General features: G+C 59.4%; 4 protein-coding genes across 4 annotated transcripts; all 4 read right to left on the bottom strand.

Moving 5' to 3' along the window:
* Nucleotides 1-95: 95 nt before the first annotated feature.
* LOC117641103 lies at nt 96-2,804 on the bottom strand. The gene is made up of 3 exons (XM_034378215.1): nt 2,734-2,804; nt 824-964; nt 96-638 (listed from the first exon to the last, which is right to left on the bottom strand). Exons 2-3 carry the CDS (start codon nt 938-940, stop codon nt 96-98), a joined length of 660 nt encoding a protein of 219 aa, XP_034234106.1. The 5' UTR covers nt 941-964; nt 2,734-2,804.
* A 1,731-nt stretch (nt 2,805-4,535) lies between these two features.
* Nucleotides 4,536-7,779, bottom strand: LOC117641570 (cytochrome P450 4C1-like). Its single transcript, XM_034379025.1, has 5 exons — nt 7,307-7,779; nt 6,752-7,099; nt 5,690-5,914; nt 5,093-5,409; nt 4,536-4,885 (listed from the first exon to the last, which is right to left on the bottom strand). The coding sequence occupies exons 1-5, from the start codon at nt 7,739-7,741 to the stop codon at nt 4,645-4,647; spliced, it is 1,566 nt and encodes a 521-aa protein (XP_034234916.1). The 5' UTR covers nt 7,742-7,779; the 3' UTR covers nt 4,536-4,644.
* A 1,551-nt stretch (nt 7,780-9,330) lies between these two features.
* On the bottom strand, nt 9,331-11,868 carry LOC117641094 (cytochrome P450 4g15-like). The gene is made up of 5 exons (XM_034378198.1): nt 11,437-11,868; nt 10,876-11,223; nt 10,189-10,404; nt 9,642-9,958; nt 9,331-9,571 (listed from the first exon to the last, which is right to left on the bottom strand). Exons 1-5 carry the CDS (start codon nt 11,866-11,868, stop codon nt 9,331-9,333), a joined length of 1,554 nt encoding a protein of 517 aa, XP_034234089.1.
* Nucleotides 11,869-12,698: 830 nt separating this feature from the next.
* LOC117641199 (acidic proline-rich protein HP43A-like) lies at nt 12,699-13,486 on the bottom strand. Its single transcript, XM_034378346.1, has 2 exons — nt 13,331-13,486; nt 12,699-13,238 (listed from the first exon to the last, which is right to left on the bottom strand). Exons 1-2 carry the CDS (start codon nt 13,379-13,381, stop codon nt 12,828-12,830), a joined length of 462 nt encoding a protein of 153 aa, XP_034234237.1. The 5' UTR covers nt 13,382-13,486; the 3' UTR covers nt 12,699-12,827.
* Between the last annotated feature and the right edge of the window lie 383 nt (nt 13,487-13,869).

The raw sequence follows: 13,869 nt of genomic DNA, 5'->3' as shown, positions 1-13,869 counted from the left end.
CACCTTACTTTACACATGGATCACAGTACATAAGATAATAAAGTTACTTTTAAGTCATGACACTGTTGACTGGGCGCGCGGCCTGCGTGGCGCTGCTACACGTCCTCGAGGGGCACCTTGTCGCACATGCTGCACTGCACGAGGGTGGCGGGCAGCGCGCGGCGCACGGCGTCCAGCTGCTTGCGGCAGGCGGCCTTCTCGTGCGACACCCAGTACCGCCGGAGCACGAGGCGCGCGGCGCGCACGCCGCAGCGGCCCAGCAGGCCGTGCAGGTCGCGGCACTCCTTGGGCCACTCGGCGCCGCCCGGCGTGCCCACCAGCAGCCACAGCTCGTCGAGCGCCGCGCCGTGCGCGCGCAGCAGGGACTCCACCGTGCCGCGGGGCAGGCCGTTGAGGCCGAGCCACTGCAGGCTGCTGGGCTGCGGCAGTGCGGGCAGCGCGCCGGGGTACTGCTTGGCCAGGGTGTCGTCGTGGCACAGGCGCAGGCGCCGCAGCCGCGGCATGGCGTGCACCACGCCCAGGTGCTCCGCGCGCGGGTACCACAGGTCCAGCTCCTCCAGCGTGGCGGCCGCGCCGCGCAGCACGTCCAGGCTCCAGGCGGCGTCGTGGTTGCAGTACACGTGGGTCATGCGGCGGACCTGCGGAGCACAACGCGTCGTTCGAGTCGCTCTGGAACCCTTGAAACCGGAGCCGGGAGCCCCTGCGAACTGGCGGCTAGGCAACCACGTGAACAGGCGAGCGTTGCAGCGGCGCGCTGCCTACCTGCCGGGCGCTTCGCCCTCCGCCGCTGCGCCTCGCTGCGCCTCGCTCCGCGCCGACTCACCCCTTGGCGACGGATCAGCGACAAGGTGTTGGCCTTGTCGTCCAGCCGCTCGTCCCTGCCGGTGGTGTTGAGCTGCCGCAGGTCGAGCTCCTGGATGCGGCTCTCGTCCGGAGGCATGGCCGCGCCGGCACCGGCCTGGCCCTGCAAAAGACGGGACTGCACTTGCACGCCGCTGCAGCAATAACTGCGGCTGGTTGGCGCTGGTTGGGCTGCCTGCCCGCCCGGCGGCGCCCGCCGACTCCTGCAGGACTCCCCGCAGCCCGCGGGAGGCGAGGGCGCCCCGGCGGATGCAATAGTAGGAGTGGGAAACACGTACTTTGCGGTGGCGGCAGGCGGCGACCTGCCCGGAGTAGCGCGAGTCGCCCCGCCTCGGCCCGCCTCGCCCCGCCTGGCCGGCCGAGCGCGCTGACGTCAGCACCGCCCTACATTGAAAGAAAGGAAAAACAGTGCTCAGTAGCGGGAAGCGGCAAAGGGTCTAGGGCTGGCCTGGGGCAGCGTCGTAATATGCTGCAGGCCGCAGCGGCCAGCTTGCCTTACCGCCAGCTTTGCGCCAGTCGCGCCGACGCCCCGCGCCGGCGCCCCAGCCCGCTGGCCTGCTTCATTTTGAATTTCCTAGCAAAGCCGGGTGATTGGTTGGTGCAACCGGTGCAACGCCGCCAACCTGATTCGGCCTGAACACGGTGCTTAGCCCGGCAGCTGCCGCCAGCCCGGCAGCCAAGTCGACCGTCTCCCTCTCTCTCGTCATGTGCTCGCTGGCTTTGGTGGCTTTGCTGGCACGGGGGCAGAAAATTGCCGATACATATCGTGCGTGCCGCGCGCCGCAAGCAGAAATCCAGGGAAGCGGTCTTCTGGGGCCAGCCCCGGCCTGCCTGCTGCAAGTGGGGCTGCAGTCCGCGCCACGGGGGCCCCGCCGACAGGCACAACTAGGCCCCGACGCCCCCGGGCCCACCGCGCTAGCCGCGCTAGCCGCGCAAGCCCGTGACCAGGGAAATGACTGGGTGCACTGCTCTGGACAAAATCGTATCCAAACAGGTTCCAGGAACGGCTACACCCGCGCCGACTTGGCCAACGTAGTCGGGTAACACTACTGGGCTTACGACCTCGCGCGTACAGTGAATTTAAAAAAAAAATAGATCAACGGGATTGAGGTGTCGCAAGTGATTCCTGGGATTTCGGTCTCTATGGGTCTCTTCAGGAATATTCTCCTTCGATTAAAGGGCAAATTGCAGTGACATACTCTTTACATTTATATGTCCTACGAATTGGAAGGGTGTTTTACTACATTGTAAACTTTTAGCTTCAAATCGGTTTAAATGCAGTACGACAAGAAGCTCCATCTCGTTAGCTGACAGACACCCACAAAAACCAGGGCATACCACGGCAAGCACTCAAGCGCGAGTGTTCCTGGCAAATGAACGAAAAAAAAACACAAACAAACAAAAAATACAACAAAAGGGGTGCCCAAGATCTTCTTTAGTTTATTCTGTAGATCTGCGGATAACATGATCCAGAGGAGATATTCCACTTACAGCAACAATCATAAGAAGCACTTTGTAAAGCTTTGTAAAGCTTCCAACGAACCATAAATCTCATCGCGAATTACTTGATCAAAATCATTAGATCAAAATATTTCTACAAATATTACTGCAGAAAAATACTGTGGGTCCTGCATAATTTTATTTTTGATGCGGGTCGCTGGGCGCTGGGCATACATAACAACACCCACGCGACGCGACGCGACGCGAGGAGGGCCCGAAGAAGGGACCGGTCCAGCCGGCCTTGCCCGGCGGGTTCCCAGACGGTCCCGAGGGTCCGCGAAGGGACGCGCGGCACGCGGCACGCGGCACGCGCGCCTCGGGCGTGTACAGTGCAGCGGCATGCACGCAGCGACACGCCGACACGGTACTTACTTGTAGCGGCGGCCGAAGGACTCGGCGAACTCCACTCCTGTCGGCTCCGCGAACTACTCTGCGAATGTGAAAGTGTGGGCACGCCAACCCTCCCGTCCCCCTCCCCGCCGCCACCTTTCGCTCTGTGCGTCATTCGGGCTCCCTAGGAGTTACCTAGGAGACGCCGTCGTGGAGGGGGAGGGGGCTCGCCAATTCGTCATCTACCACATCTACCGCGCACAGCGCCCAGCGCACAGCGCAGCACAGCGCACAGCAGCCGGCGCGGCGTCCTCCTCCCGCCATCCGCGGCCGTCCGCGGCTGTCCGCCGCGGGGCGCTGGACCGGCCGCGGGCCGCGCCGATGGGCCGACTCATGAGTGCGAGAGAGAAGCAGGCCGCAGGCCGACACGGTGCCTGGACCCGTCGAAGAAATAAAAAGCATGAAGCAGTTTCTGGCCTTGCAAAATATGCCAGCAAAACTACTCACAAGTTACAAGGACTTCCGTCATTAAAAAATTTCCATTCAAGGAACGTTTATGGAAGCAGATGATACTCGTCTGGTACCGGCCTGTGTGCTAGCTGACAGTATGCTCTTTATATCTGTGATTGTATATACAATTGTAAAGAAACTGAGCCCTTTGTGCCGTGGCCTGCACCGCCGCGCCCTGCCCATTGGATTGCGAACGCCTGGTGCTTCGGACTGGCCAGGGCAGACAGGCAGAAAAATCTGCCGGGACCTTCGGATTTGTGACCAGTAACGTCACAAAGTTGGTCAAAAAGTGATTAAATCTCCGAAAGTAGCCGTTTTCGCTGAATTTGAGCGGCCACTGTGTCCAATCTAGTTGCCGTAAAAGGCCTCCCTCGACGTCCTAGTATTCTTAAGACCCTACTCTTTCATGCCCTGTGTCGGGAAGACGTTGACCACAACGATTTTGCCTTTGACCGCAACGATTTTGGGACCAAAGTTGGTCAAAAAGTGGTCGAATATCGGAAATTTGCTGATTTTGCTGACTTTGGGCGGCCACTGTGTCCAATCTAGTAGCCGTAAAAGGCCTCCCTCGACGTCCTAGTATTCTTAAGACCCTACTCTTTCATGCCCTGTGTCGGGAAGACGTTGACCACAACGATTTTGCCTTTGACCGCAACGATTTTGGGACCAAAGTTGGTCAAAAAGTGGTCGAATATCGGAAATTTGATGATTTTGCTGACTTTGGGCGGCCACTGTGTCCAATCTAGTTGCCGTAAAAGGCCTCCCTCGACGTCCTAGTATTCTCAAGACCCTGCTCTTTCATGTCCTGTACGGGAAGGCTATTGACCGCAACTAGTTTGGGAGCGGTAGCCTTACAAAGTTGGTCATGAAGGGTAAAAACAATGATGATCGGGGGCCTTTTGCGGTCTTATCTGCCGGGGCCTTTTGGGGGCCAGTCCGAGCCTGGCTGGCGCTGTACGCTGGGAGGGATTGTCAGTGTTCCGCGCAGGCCATCGCGCACGAGGAGGGGTGCCATTGCCATTGTTTACGCCCGGTGCCGCTGTATCCGGGGGAGGAGTTGTCGATGTGTCGCGCAGACTGCGAGCCACTCACTCACTCACTCACTCACTCACTCACTCACTCACTCACTCACTCACTCACTCACTCACTCACTCACTCACTCACTCACTCACTCACTCACTCACTCACTCACTCACTCACTCACAAACTATCCCGCCCCGCGGCAGCCAGCTCCTATTATATTGTTAGGATACACACTTTATGTTTTGAAGTAGTAAAGGTATCATCTGCTAAAAAGCACACATTCACTTCAATTTTATTCAAGTTACATATTTACATGGGGTGGGGGTGGGGGGTACAATTTGTACATTTTGTATTTTTGGCACAATGACACTGAATGAAGCGGAGGCCTCTGCCGGACCAGGCGCCTCCTCGCTACAGGCCTCACAGGCCGTAGACCGGGGGTTCTTCGGCGTGCTCGAGGCCGTGCGGCCCCCGGCGGCGCAGGCGCACCTTGACGCCGCCCTTGACGCTCAGCGAGATGCCCCCCACGAGGGGCACGTCCACGAGGCGGCGCGGGCCGTCGGGGTCGGGCAGCACGTCGTAGCGACGCAGCACCGAGGCCGCCACCGTCTTGGCGAACATCATGGCGAACCGCTGGCCGATGCAGCTCCTCAGCCCCGTGCTGCAAGTTCAGTCCCAACAGTGACCTCGAAGAAATACTTCCGGATTTGAATGGAAAAGAAAAGACTTTGTTGTGGTGTTCGCTGGCTTTGCTATGGCCGCAATCAAAAATCCGAAACGTGCCTACAACCGGGATTTTCGACTTTCGGATTCAGTCGATGAAACAGAGTGGATCAGCAAAACAAAGTCTTTGCCTCTGTGTGCTTACCTGAACGGTATGAACGCGAACGGGTGCCGGTCTCTGCTGTTTTCGGGCGTGAAGCGCTCGGGGTCGAACCGCTCCGGGTCGGGGAAGTACTTGGGGTGGCGGTGCGTCCACAGGGGGAACACGCCCACGTAGCAGCCCTCGGGGATGACCCTGCCCGACGGCAGCGGCACGTCCTGCGAGGCCACGCGCGCGAAGACCGGCACGGAGGGGAAGAAGCGCAGCGCCTCCTTGAGGGCGCACTCCAGGTACTTCATGTGGGGCAGGTCCGAGGCCACGATGTCGCGGTCCCTGTCCGACCCGAACACGTCGTCCAGCTCCTGCAACCAATGCCTGTGTTACTACACGGCTCTGGAATGGGGTGGGGGCACCGGCATAGGATCAGTAAGTCTAGCCTTTCAAGTCAAGTCATGTCTCTCCCTGTGCCTGTCTGCAGGTGGAGTGTCATGGTTTTTGCCTACCTCCAAGCCTGGCCGGGCATGCCCCGCCCCCTCCTTTCTAGGCCCGGCACTGAACGGTTTCGCCAGACAATAAAGGGAGTCGGTCCAGAGACCGCGCGTCTAAACGTGTAATTTGCCTTTTCACAGCCGCCAATCTCACCTGCTGCACTTTGCGCTGCATGTCCGGGTACAGGGACATGCACAGCAGGAACATGGACTGGAAGTCCATGGAGGTGCCGATGCCGGCGAACAGCATGGTCTTGAGCTCGTCCAGCAGCTCGGCGCGCGTCAGCACGCTCGCCTCGGTCGACGACAGGAACGTGTCCAGGAAGGTCTGGCGGCGGTGCGCCGCGGGGGCGGGCGTGGTGGGCGCGGTCTGCTGCAGCTGGGGAAAGGAGAGGACGAGCGGGTCAGCGTCGAGTTTGCCTAACACTGAAACAAAGGGAATGTGTTCCCGCAGATCGAGTGAAAGTCCGATTAATAAAACTCCTGGAAAATCATCGACGGGGCCATCTGCTCATCTAGCTCCGCCAAGGCGAGTTTCTCTGTAGTAATCTTTTTCTTTCCTCTGGCACGGTACGTAACAACATCGCGCATTAGCTGCAGTGCCATCACGGTGCAGTGTGTGCAACGAGCGGCCACTTTTTTTCTTTTAGAGAAGAAATGTCTTGCGTTTTCCGAATCGGCAACCAAAATCGTCTTATTTTGCATTCTGACGCATTTTCGCCCCCATTCGTCCCAAAACGGGCGGTTGGTCCAGTGCTGTGTCGCAACGCGAGACGCCGTCTGGGACCGTCGCGTCCCGTTTCCGCGCCTGCCCTAAGCATCTCCCGCGAAAGGCGCCGAGCCACGCCGAGCCACGCCGCGCCACGCCGAGCGACACCGCCCATGTGCCGGAACCGGTTGCCCGCCTGCCTCCACCCAGGCCCGCCCCGCCCCGCCCGCCCCGCCGCCACGCCGGGCTCAGACTGTCCTAGACTCAACCGGGCCCGATCATTGCCACTCGGCTCGTCCGAGCAGTATTCGTCACTGACTGGTCCGAGTATAAAGTAGTGTGCGCCGCCTGCGCTGCCAATGGGTGGCCCAGAGAGGCGTAGCGCGGCAGTTGCGCAACTGGAACTTGATGCTGGTCATTGAATATAGACTGCCGGTACACCGCGAAAAAGGCCGCAATGTCGACGTGATTCGACGGACGTCAACGCCTACACCAGGGTGCACCCACCATCTGCGTCTTCTGCGTGAGGACCTTGTCGGCGAAGTTGGTGCCGCCCTCGACGACCTGGTAGTAGCGCTCGTACCACGACGACAGCTTGAAGAGCAGCCGGCTGCGGAACCAGGGCCGCAGGCCGCGGTACAGCATCACCTTGCTGGCGTCGTGCACGATCTGCACGAAGGCGTCGCGCTCGGCCTCCAGGCCGGGCGCCTCGGCGGCCAGCACGGTGCGGCACACGGACAGGCTGGCGCAGCGGCCCAGGTCGTGCAGCACGTCGAACACCTCGCCGGTCTCGGCCAGCGGGTCCAGGCGGGCCTCCAGCTCGCGGCAGTTGACGCCGAACATGGTGACGAACTCCTGCAAGGCGTCGCGGTCGCGGCGCACCGGAGCGCACCGCGGCCAGTCGGTTAGTTCACACAAGGCACGCATCACTCATGCAGGCGAGGCTCTGGCCGCGGCGAAGCGCGCCAATGAGAGTCCCGGTGCAAAAGTTCGCTGGAGAATAATGACCGCGGCGCCACGGCTGCAGCACGGAGCACGCGAAGCTCGCGGTGCAACGCCTACCTGCAGGATGTCGTAGTGCATGGAGGCGGTGATGGCCTTGCGGTGCCGCTTGTAGTCGCTGCCGTTGAGGGTGATGAGCCCCCTGCCCACGACGTGCATCAGGCACTCGTAGAACTCGTCGGGCTTGCTGGCCAGGGCGGGGCTCGTCAGCACCACCTGCAGGTCCTCCGGGTCCAGGACGGCGACGCCCAGGCAAGGGCCGATCCAGAACTTGAAGAGGTAGCCGAAGTCCGCGCACAGCGAGTCCATGAGTTGGTACATGCGGTCGAGCGGCGTCAGAAACCGATGCACGTTGCCGATGAGCGGGTAGGGCGCGGGCCCGGGGATGTCGGCCGTCAGGCGGTGCATCCTCCAGACGCGGCGGTAGAAGCGCACCACCCGCGCCGTCAGGTACAGCAGCGCCGCGGCCGCCACCCACAACAAGGCCGCCGCCATGGTCGTCGCCTCGGCGCGTCGGCTGGGACTGAATGGAGGAGGAGCACAGGAACTGCACGTCCGGGCCGCCCAAAGCCAAAGGGTAAAGCAGCGCCGCGGAGGTGGGGACGCTGCGGACGCTGGTGGGCGGCCGGGCCTCGGGTTGGGCCGTGCCCGGCCCAGCCTGTTCGGCGGGGTACGAAAGGTTACCGCACGTCGTTCCCGAGCGGAAAACGGAAAACCATGCACGACTTGCCGTTCCGTTCCGTTCCGGCGCGGCACGGCGCGGCGCTGTCCCGCGCGGAGACAGACGCCGACCCGAACACCAGAACAAGTCTCAGACCGGCGGACGGGCCTCTCGCCATCCCACGTCATGGAGCAATAGAGATGGAAAAGTTCTCTGAAACGGATACATTTTATTCTAACCAGTTGGAGTAACAAACGCTGGTGGACAGTGCGCACGACGTTCGCAATGCATCCTGATTGAATCATCTGCGCAAATTCATTTTTAAAAGAATGCTGTGCGAAATCCCTCTGTGTTTGTTCCTGAAAATAAAGCGCATAAGTTGGTTCCCACAGCCTTTCTTCGAAACGCAACGCGGCGACGCCGAGGGCCGAGGCGACGCCCCCTCCTCGAGGCTCCAGCATCGAAGGTGCCCGATGGGTTGCCCACCTCCAGGCGCTCGGCGCAGAGAGCTAGAGAGAGCCTGAACTTGGAGCGGTCGTGGGGTAATTTCATTGTTTCGGGGAGACTCAGACACCGCACCATCAGAATAAACACACCGAAGCAACGACCGGCCGCCATTAAATCTAGATTTGTCCGCGACTTTAGGATTGTTGGTGGGAAAGGACGTGCCCGATGGGTTGCCTACCTCCAGGTGCCCAGCCCTTGCCGGCAACTTGACGCTGCGCGCTTGGATTGAGAGACGCTCGCCGATCAGGAACAACGTCGTACGAAGGAAGGCGGCTGAACGGTTTCCTGGTGGCTGTGTGGAAACTCCCCGACCCGGGCTGAGCCTAAAACAAAAATCGGCGCGGCCGATCGGGCGGCAAACGAGCCGCTCTATCGGCCGGATCGGTCCATTCTTTTAATAAAAACATCTTTAAAACTGACATTTATAAGAAAATCAGGATACAGTCGTCTCGCTTAAATTAAAAAGAAAAGAACGCTCTCATCTCATTTTTGTTCTTTTTTCAAAACGCTCCTAGATGATTACAACTAATGGTTACGTCGAGCTCTAAGCCACATTCTCGAGGTTCGCATTCTTTCGTTCTCAGTTATGAGTCATTGCAGGCCTTTATCCGCGAGGTGACTCCTACTTACAAACGTTCGGATGCGTAAGCCTCATTAATTACCAATAAAACTGACCTCAAGGACGTGGTCCGACTCCAAAGCTGACGGAAGGAAACGGCGTTTGCTGGCACTTCTCACTTTGTTCGATTCCTGTGCGTCTACGTGATTCCAAAGAAAACCAGTACCCATTGTCCGCAACAAATTGAAATAAATTTTATTTAAAGGTTAGAGCAAACGTACGATAACAATCCCACATTCCGTTAGGAATTCAAAACGTTCCAACACCCAATGTCACGCTGCCTCCTCGCTACAGGCCTCACAGGCCGTAGACCGGCGGCTCTTCGGCGTGCTCGAGGCCGTGCAGCCCCCGGCGGCGCAGGCGCACCTTGACGCCGCCCTTGACGCTCAGCGAGATGCCCCCCACGAGGGGCACGTCCACGAGGCGGCGCGGGCCGTCGGGGTCGGGCAGCACGTCGTAGCGGCGCAGCACCGAGGCCGCCACCGTCTTGGCGAACATCAGGGCGTACCGCTGGCCGATGCAGTTCCTGGGCCCCGCGCTGCAGGCCAAGTCCACTGTAAGTCCCGTCCGACCAGTGTCCTCTACGAAATACCACAGGGTGTGCTTACCTGAACGGTATGAACGCGAACGGGTGCCGGTCTCTGCTGTTTTCGGGCGTGAAGCGCTCGGGGTCGAACCGCTCCGGGTCGGGGAAGTACTTGGGGTGGCGGTGCGTCCATATGGGTAGCATGGCCACCAAGGACCCCTCGGGGACGACCCTGCCCGACGGCAGCGCTACGTCCTGGGAGACTACGCGTCCGAAGACCGGCACTGGCGGGAAGAAGCGCAGTGTCTCCTTGAGGGCGCACTCCAGGTACTTCATGTGGGGCAGGTCCGTGGCCAGGATGTCGCGGTCCCTGTCCGACCCGAACACGTCGTCCAGCTCCTGGAACAGGACAAGCTGCCATTTTCAGCAGGCTTTCGCTCGCCAGAGCACAAGGAACTAATTCCAAACCGAGGGTTTACCCACTCCGGGAATCGCATGCACCACGTCCCGGAACCGTTTATCATCGTTTCAAAATTTTATCGGAAATCACACCGAAGGAACGCGTGGGTAACCCCTCGTGCAAAACTATGCTTTGTGGAATCGTTTGATTTTGCTTTTTTTTTTTTCACCTGCTGCACTTTCCGCTGCACTCCCTGGTTCAAGGACATGCACAGCATGAACAGGGTCTGAAAGTCCATGGACGTGCCGACCCCAGCAAACAGCAATGTCTTGAGCTCGTCCAGCAGTTCGCCGCGCGTAAGCACGCTCGCCTCGGACGACGACAAGAACGTGTCCAGGAACGTCTGGCGGCGGTGCAGTGAGGAGGTGGTCGTGGTGTGCTGCTGCTAAGGAATGTTTCGTCACTTCAAAAACGTGTATGCACACGTGTAGGGTCAAGAGTGCAGTGATTTAGAGCAAGAAGCTTGGAAAGTTTAAGACACTTTAAGGTTTTTACTAGCTTTAATGCGGAGTCCAGAAACCAAGCACGTTTCCCAACAATATTGTGCTTGGACAAGGTATATGCGTGCGCGAAGCAGGCCTGCTCGGCTCGCCCTACTGGGGCTTGGCCCGGCTCGGCATACTGGACTCGTACCGACTTTAGCCAGGTCGGCCAAATGGCTCAGCTCCCGCTCGCCTGGCATGGACTACGCTCTCTCCACTCGTTTCTACGGAACTAGGAATATCTGGTTTAAAAAAATTAAACTTATGTCCTAAATGCACTGAAAATATGATCCAACATGTGTCCTCATTTCCGTGCACTCAGGTGCAGCATATAAGTTTACAACTCCCTTCTTGGGAGTTTTCACTGTACCCACCTTTTGCATCTTCTGCGTGAGAACTCTGTACGCGAAGTTTGTCATACCCGCTACCACGAGGTTGAACCGGTCGTACTCCGAAGACAGCTTGAACAGGGTCCTGCAGCGGAACCAGGGCCTGAGGCACCGGTACAGCATCATCTTGCTGGCGTCGTGGACGATCTCGACGTAGGCGTCGCGCTCGGCCTCCAGGCCCGGGGCATCGGCGGCCAGCACGGTCTGGCAGACGGTGAGGCTGGCGTTGAGGCCCAGCTGGTGCGCCACGTCGAAGGGCTCCCCAGTGCTGGCCAGCGGGTCCAGGCGGGTCTCCAGCTCACGGCAGTTAACGCTGAACATGGCGACGAAGTCCTGCAAGCGAGACCATTTATTTATTCTACCACAAAACACACCCCCTCGTCTCGGAGCACCCCACCCCACCCCTGCCCGTCAATGCACAACCAGGTCCCTAACAAACAAAACTACTAGCATGCTGACATATTATCTATACTATTATTTTTGTATTGTCTTTACGTATGCATATCTTTTTAAAACAGCTACTGAACCTTGCTGAGCCACTTTTACCTGCAGGATGTCCAAGTGCATGGAGGCGGTGATGGCCTTGCGGTGGCGCTTGTAGTCGCCGCCGTTGAGCGTGATGAGCCCCTTGCCCAGGACGCGGTTCACGCCGTCGTAGAACTCGTCGGGCTTGCTGGCCAGGGCCGGGCTCGTGAGCACCACCTGCAGGTCCTCCGGGTCCATGATGGCGATGGTCAGGTAGGGGCCGAACCAGACTCTGAAGAGGTAGCCGTACTCCGCGCATAGCGACCCCACGAACTGGTACATGGCGTCCAGGGGCACCAGCAGGTACAGCCCGTTGCCGATGAACGGGAAGGTGGCGGGACCGGGGATGTCGGCGGCCAGGCGGTGCATCCTCCAGACGCGGCGGTAGAAGCGCGCCACCGCCAGCAGCACGGCCGCGGCCGCCGCCCACAACACGAGCGCTATGAGCGCCATGGACCGCCGTCGGAAACTGGTGCGACGGCAGGGCCTCCTGGCCCAGGCTTGGCTGCAAGTCCGCGGCAAGTCCGCGGTGGGGTGACAGGGCCCAGGTCCGGTCCAGACAACTAGACGACGGGCTACGCGGCTACGCAACGCCGCCTCGCCTCTCACGCGACGTTTGAAAAATGTAGCCGGCCCCTGCATGCGTTTGGTGAATGCCCAGTGACGGCATGCTAGCGCGGCGCGCGGTGGTTAGGGATGTCGGCGTTGTAGGGCCGCCTCCGTCCGTGGTTCAGAGCAGGAAGGGCTCGATGGGTTGCCTATCTTCAGGCGCCCAGCCCTTCAACTGCATGTCACCACTCTGCGCTGCGCGCACTTGAACGGATTGAGACTCATGGGTCGGTCGGGGAAAATGTTGCACGAGAAAGGCGCCAGGTTGGTTTCCTGGTGTGCTGATTCTGCAGCCACGATTGAGTCCAAGTCCCGCTGTATACGTGCCATCACGAGTGTACGAGCTGTAAAATCCGAATTTTCCATCCAATCACAGCCACGGCAAGGTCACGTTGAGGGACTCCTGTCTCTCAAGTGGATCAGTGGGACTAGTGGATGGCCTAGGTCGGTCCTGTTGAGTGACCCACAGATGTCGCAAGGCCCGCGCCGTCCCGCGCCATAGGGTGGACGCCGTGGGCTTGCAGTGGTAGGTGTTTGTTTATCGAGTTTGATAGCGGGGTATTCATGGAGCTACGCCATTTGCTCAGTACAAGTCCACGACGGGCCTGCCGGACCCCAAAGTAACACCCGGCCAGAAAGAAACAAAAATAAAAAAGAAACAAACCGTTTTATGTATAAATTAATTTTATTTTGAAACTTCGCTGTGACGTTTTTTACAACCACAAAGGATTCCGCGAAACCAAAGTACTGTACTGATGCTGAAATGCGGCAAGGAGGCCCAGCCGGGCCCACCTTACGCTAGCTTACGCTCTGGTGGGGACTGCAGGCCTCTGGCCGGCAGGGGGGCCAGGGCGACCGGGACGACCGGGACGGCCGGCGGAAGGGGGGCCAGGGGGGCCACGGCGGCCGGGAGCAGGGGGGCCAGGGCGACCGGGACGGCCGGCACGCTGCTCGTCGGAGGACGCCGACGACTCGGAGTCGGAGTCGGACTCGGACTCCGAGCTGCTGGGCTGGGGCTGCTGCTCCTCCACGGAGTACCAGACCACCTCCGGCTCGGCGACGGCGTCCTCCTCCACGCTCAGGAACAGGTCGTCGCCGTCGGTGCTGCTCTCGGCGGAGAGCCACTCGTTGTCAGCCACCTGGTTCAGCGCCTGCTCCAGCGCCTGGTCCACAGCCTGGTCCACCGTTTGGTCCTGAGCCTGGGCCAGCACAGCCTGAATCGGAGGCAACACAAGGAAGAGGAGTGTCAAGAGAGCGATAACGAGAACTCAACGAAACAAAGCGAACATGTTTCTCCCCGTCTTACAGAGAAGCTGGCTGCCGCAAGAAGGGCTGCGATCAGCATGTGTCGGAGCATTGTGACGAGTGAACTTGGGAATTCTGTCGAGGACGAAAGCGGAGCGTCTTTTATAGGCGCGACGCTCACCGCCCACCTGGGCAAACGCAGGTCTCTAGTTGTTGTGAACACGCACACCTGTCTCACACCGCTGAGTACATATTGAGCGGCGCGGGCTAGAATACACCATTCGTGTGGAATGCTCCCCGAAAAGACGCCAAAACCAGCGTATGATTCACAATCTTGTTAGTTCGGTGCACTGTTTCAAAACGGACGCACATTGAACAAAGAAATTGCACCTCGAAGAGGGACTTGAGGATGACGAGAATTGGGGCCCTCTGAGAGAGTGTTTTGTCGTGTTCATAAATCGGCGGCCAAGGACGTGAGGTATGCGAAATTGACGCTCAAAAAACCGGCATGACGGGGCCTTATCGTTGCCCAGAGAGGGCGCGCGGTGCGTGGCGCGCGGTCTGTGGGTGACAACTAAGGCATCAGCATGTTGCGCTTAC

The sequence above is a fragment of the Thrips palmi genome, unplaced genomic scaffold (assembly GCF_012932325.1).
Source record: "Thrips palmi isolate BJ-2018 unplaced genomic scaffold, TpBJ-2018v1 HiC_scaffold_15, whole genome shotgun sequence".
In the NCBI taxonomy this organism is placed as follows: domain Eukaryota; kingdom Metazoa; phylum Arthropoda; class Insecta; order Thysanoptera; family Thripidae; genus Thrips; species Thrips palmi.
The sequence above is the reverse complement of the archived record's forward strand: the minus strand, read 5'-3'. Positions and strand labels throughout refer to the sequence as shown.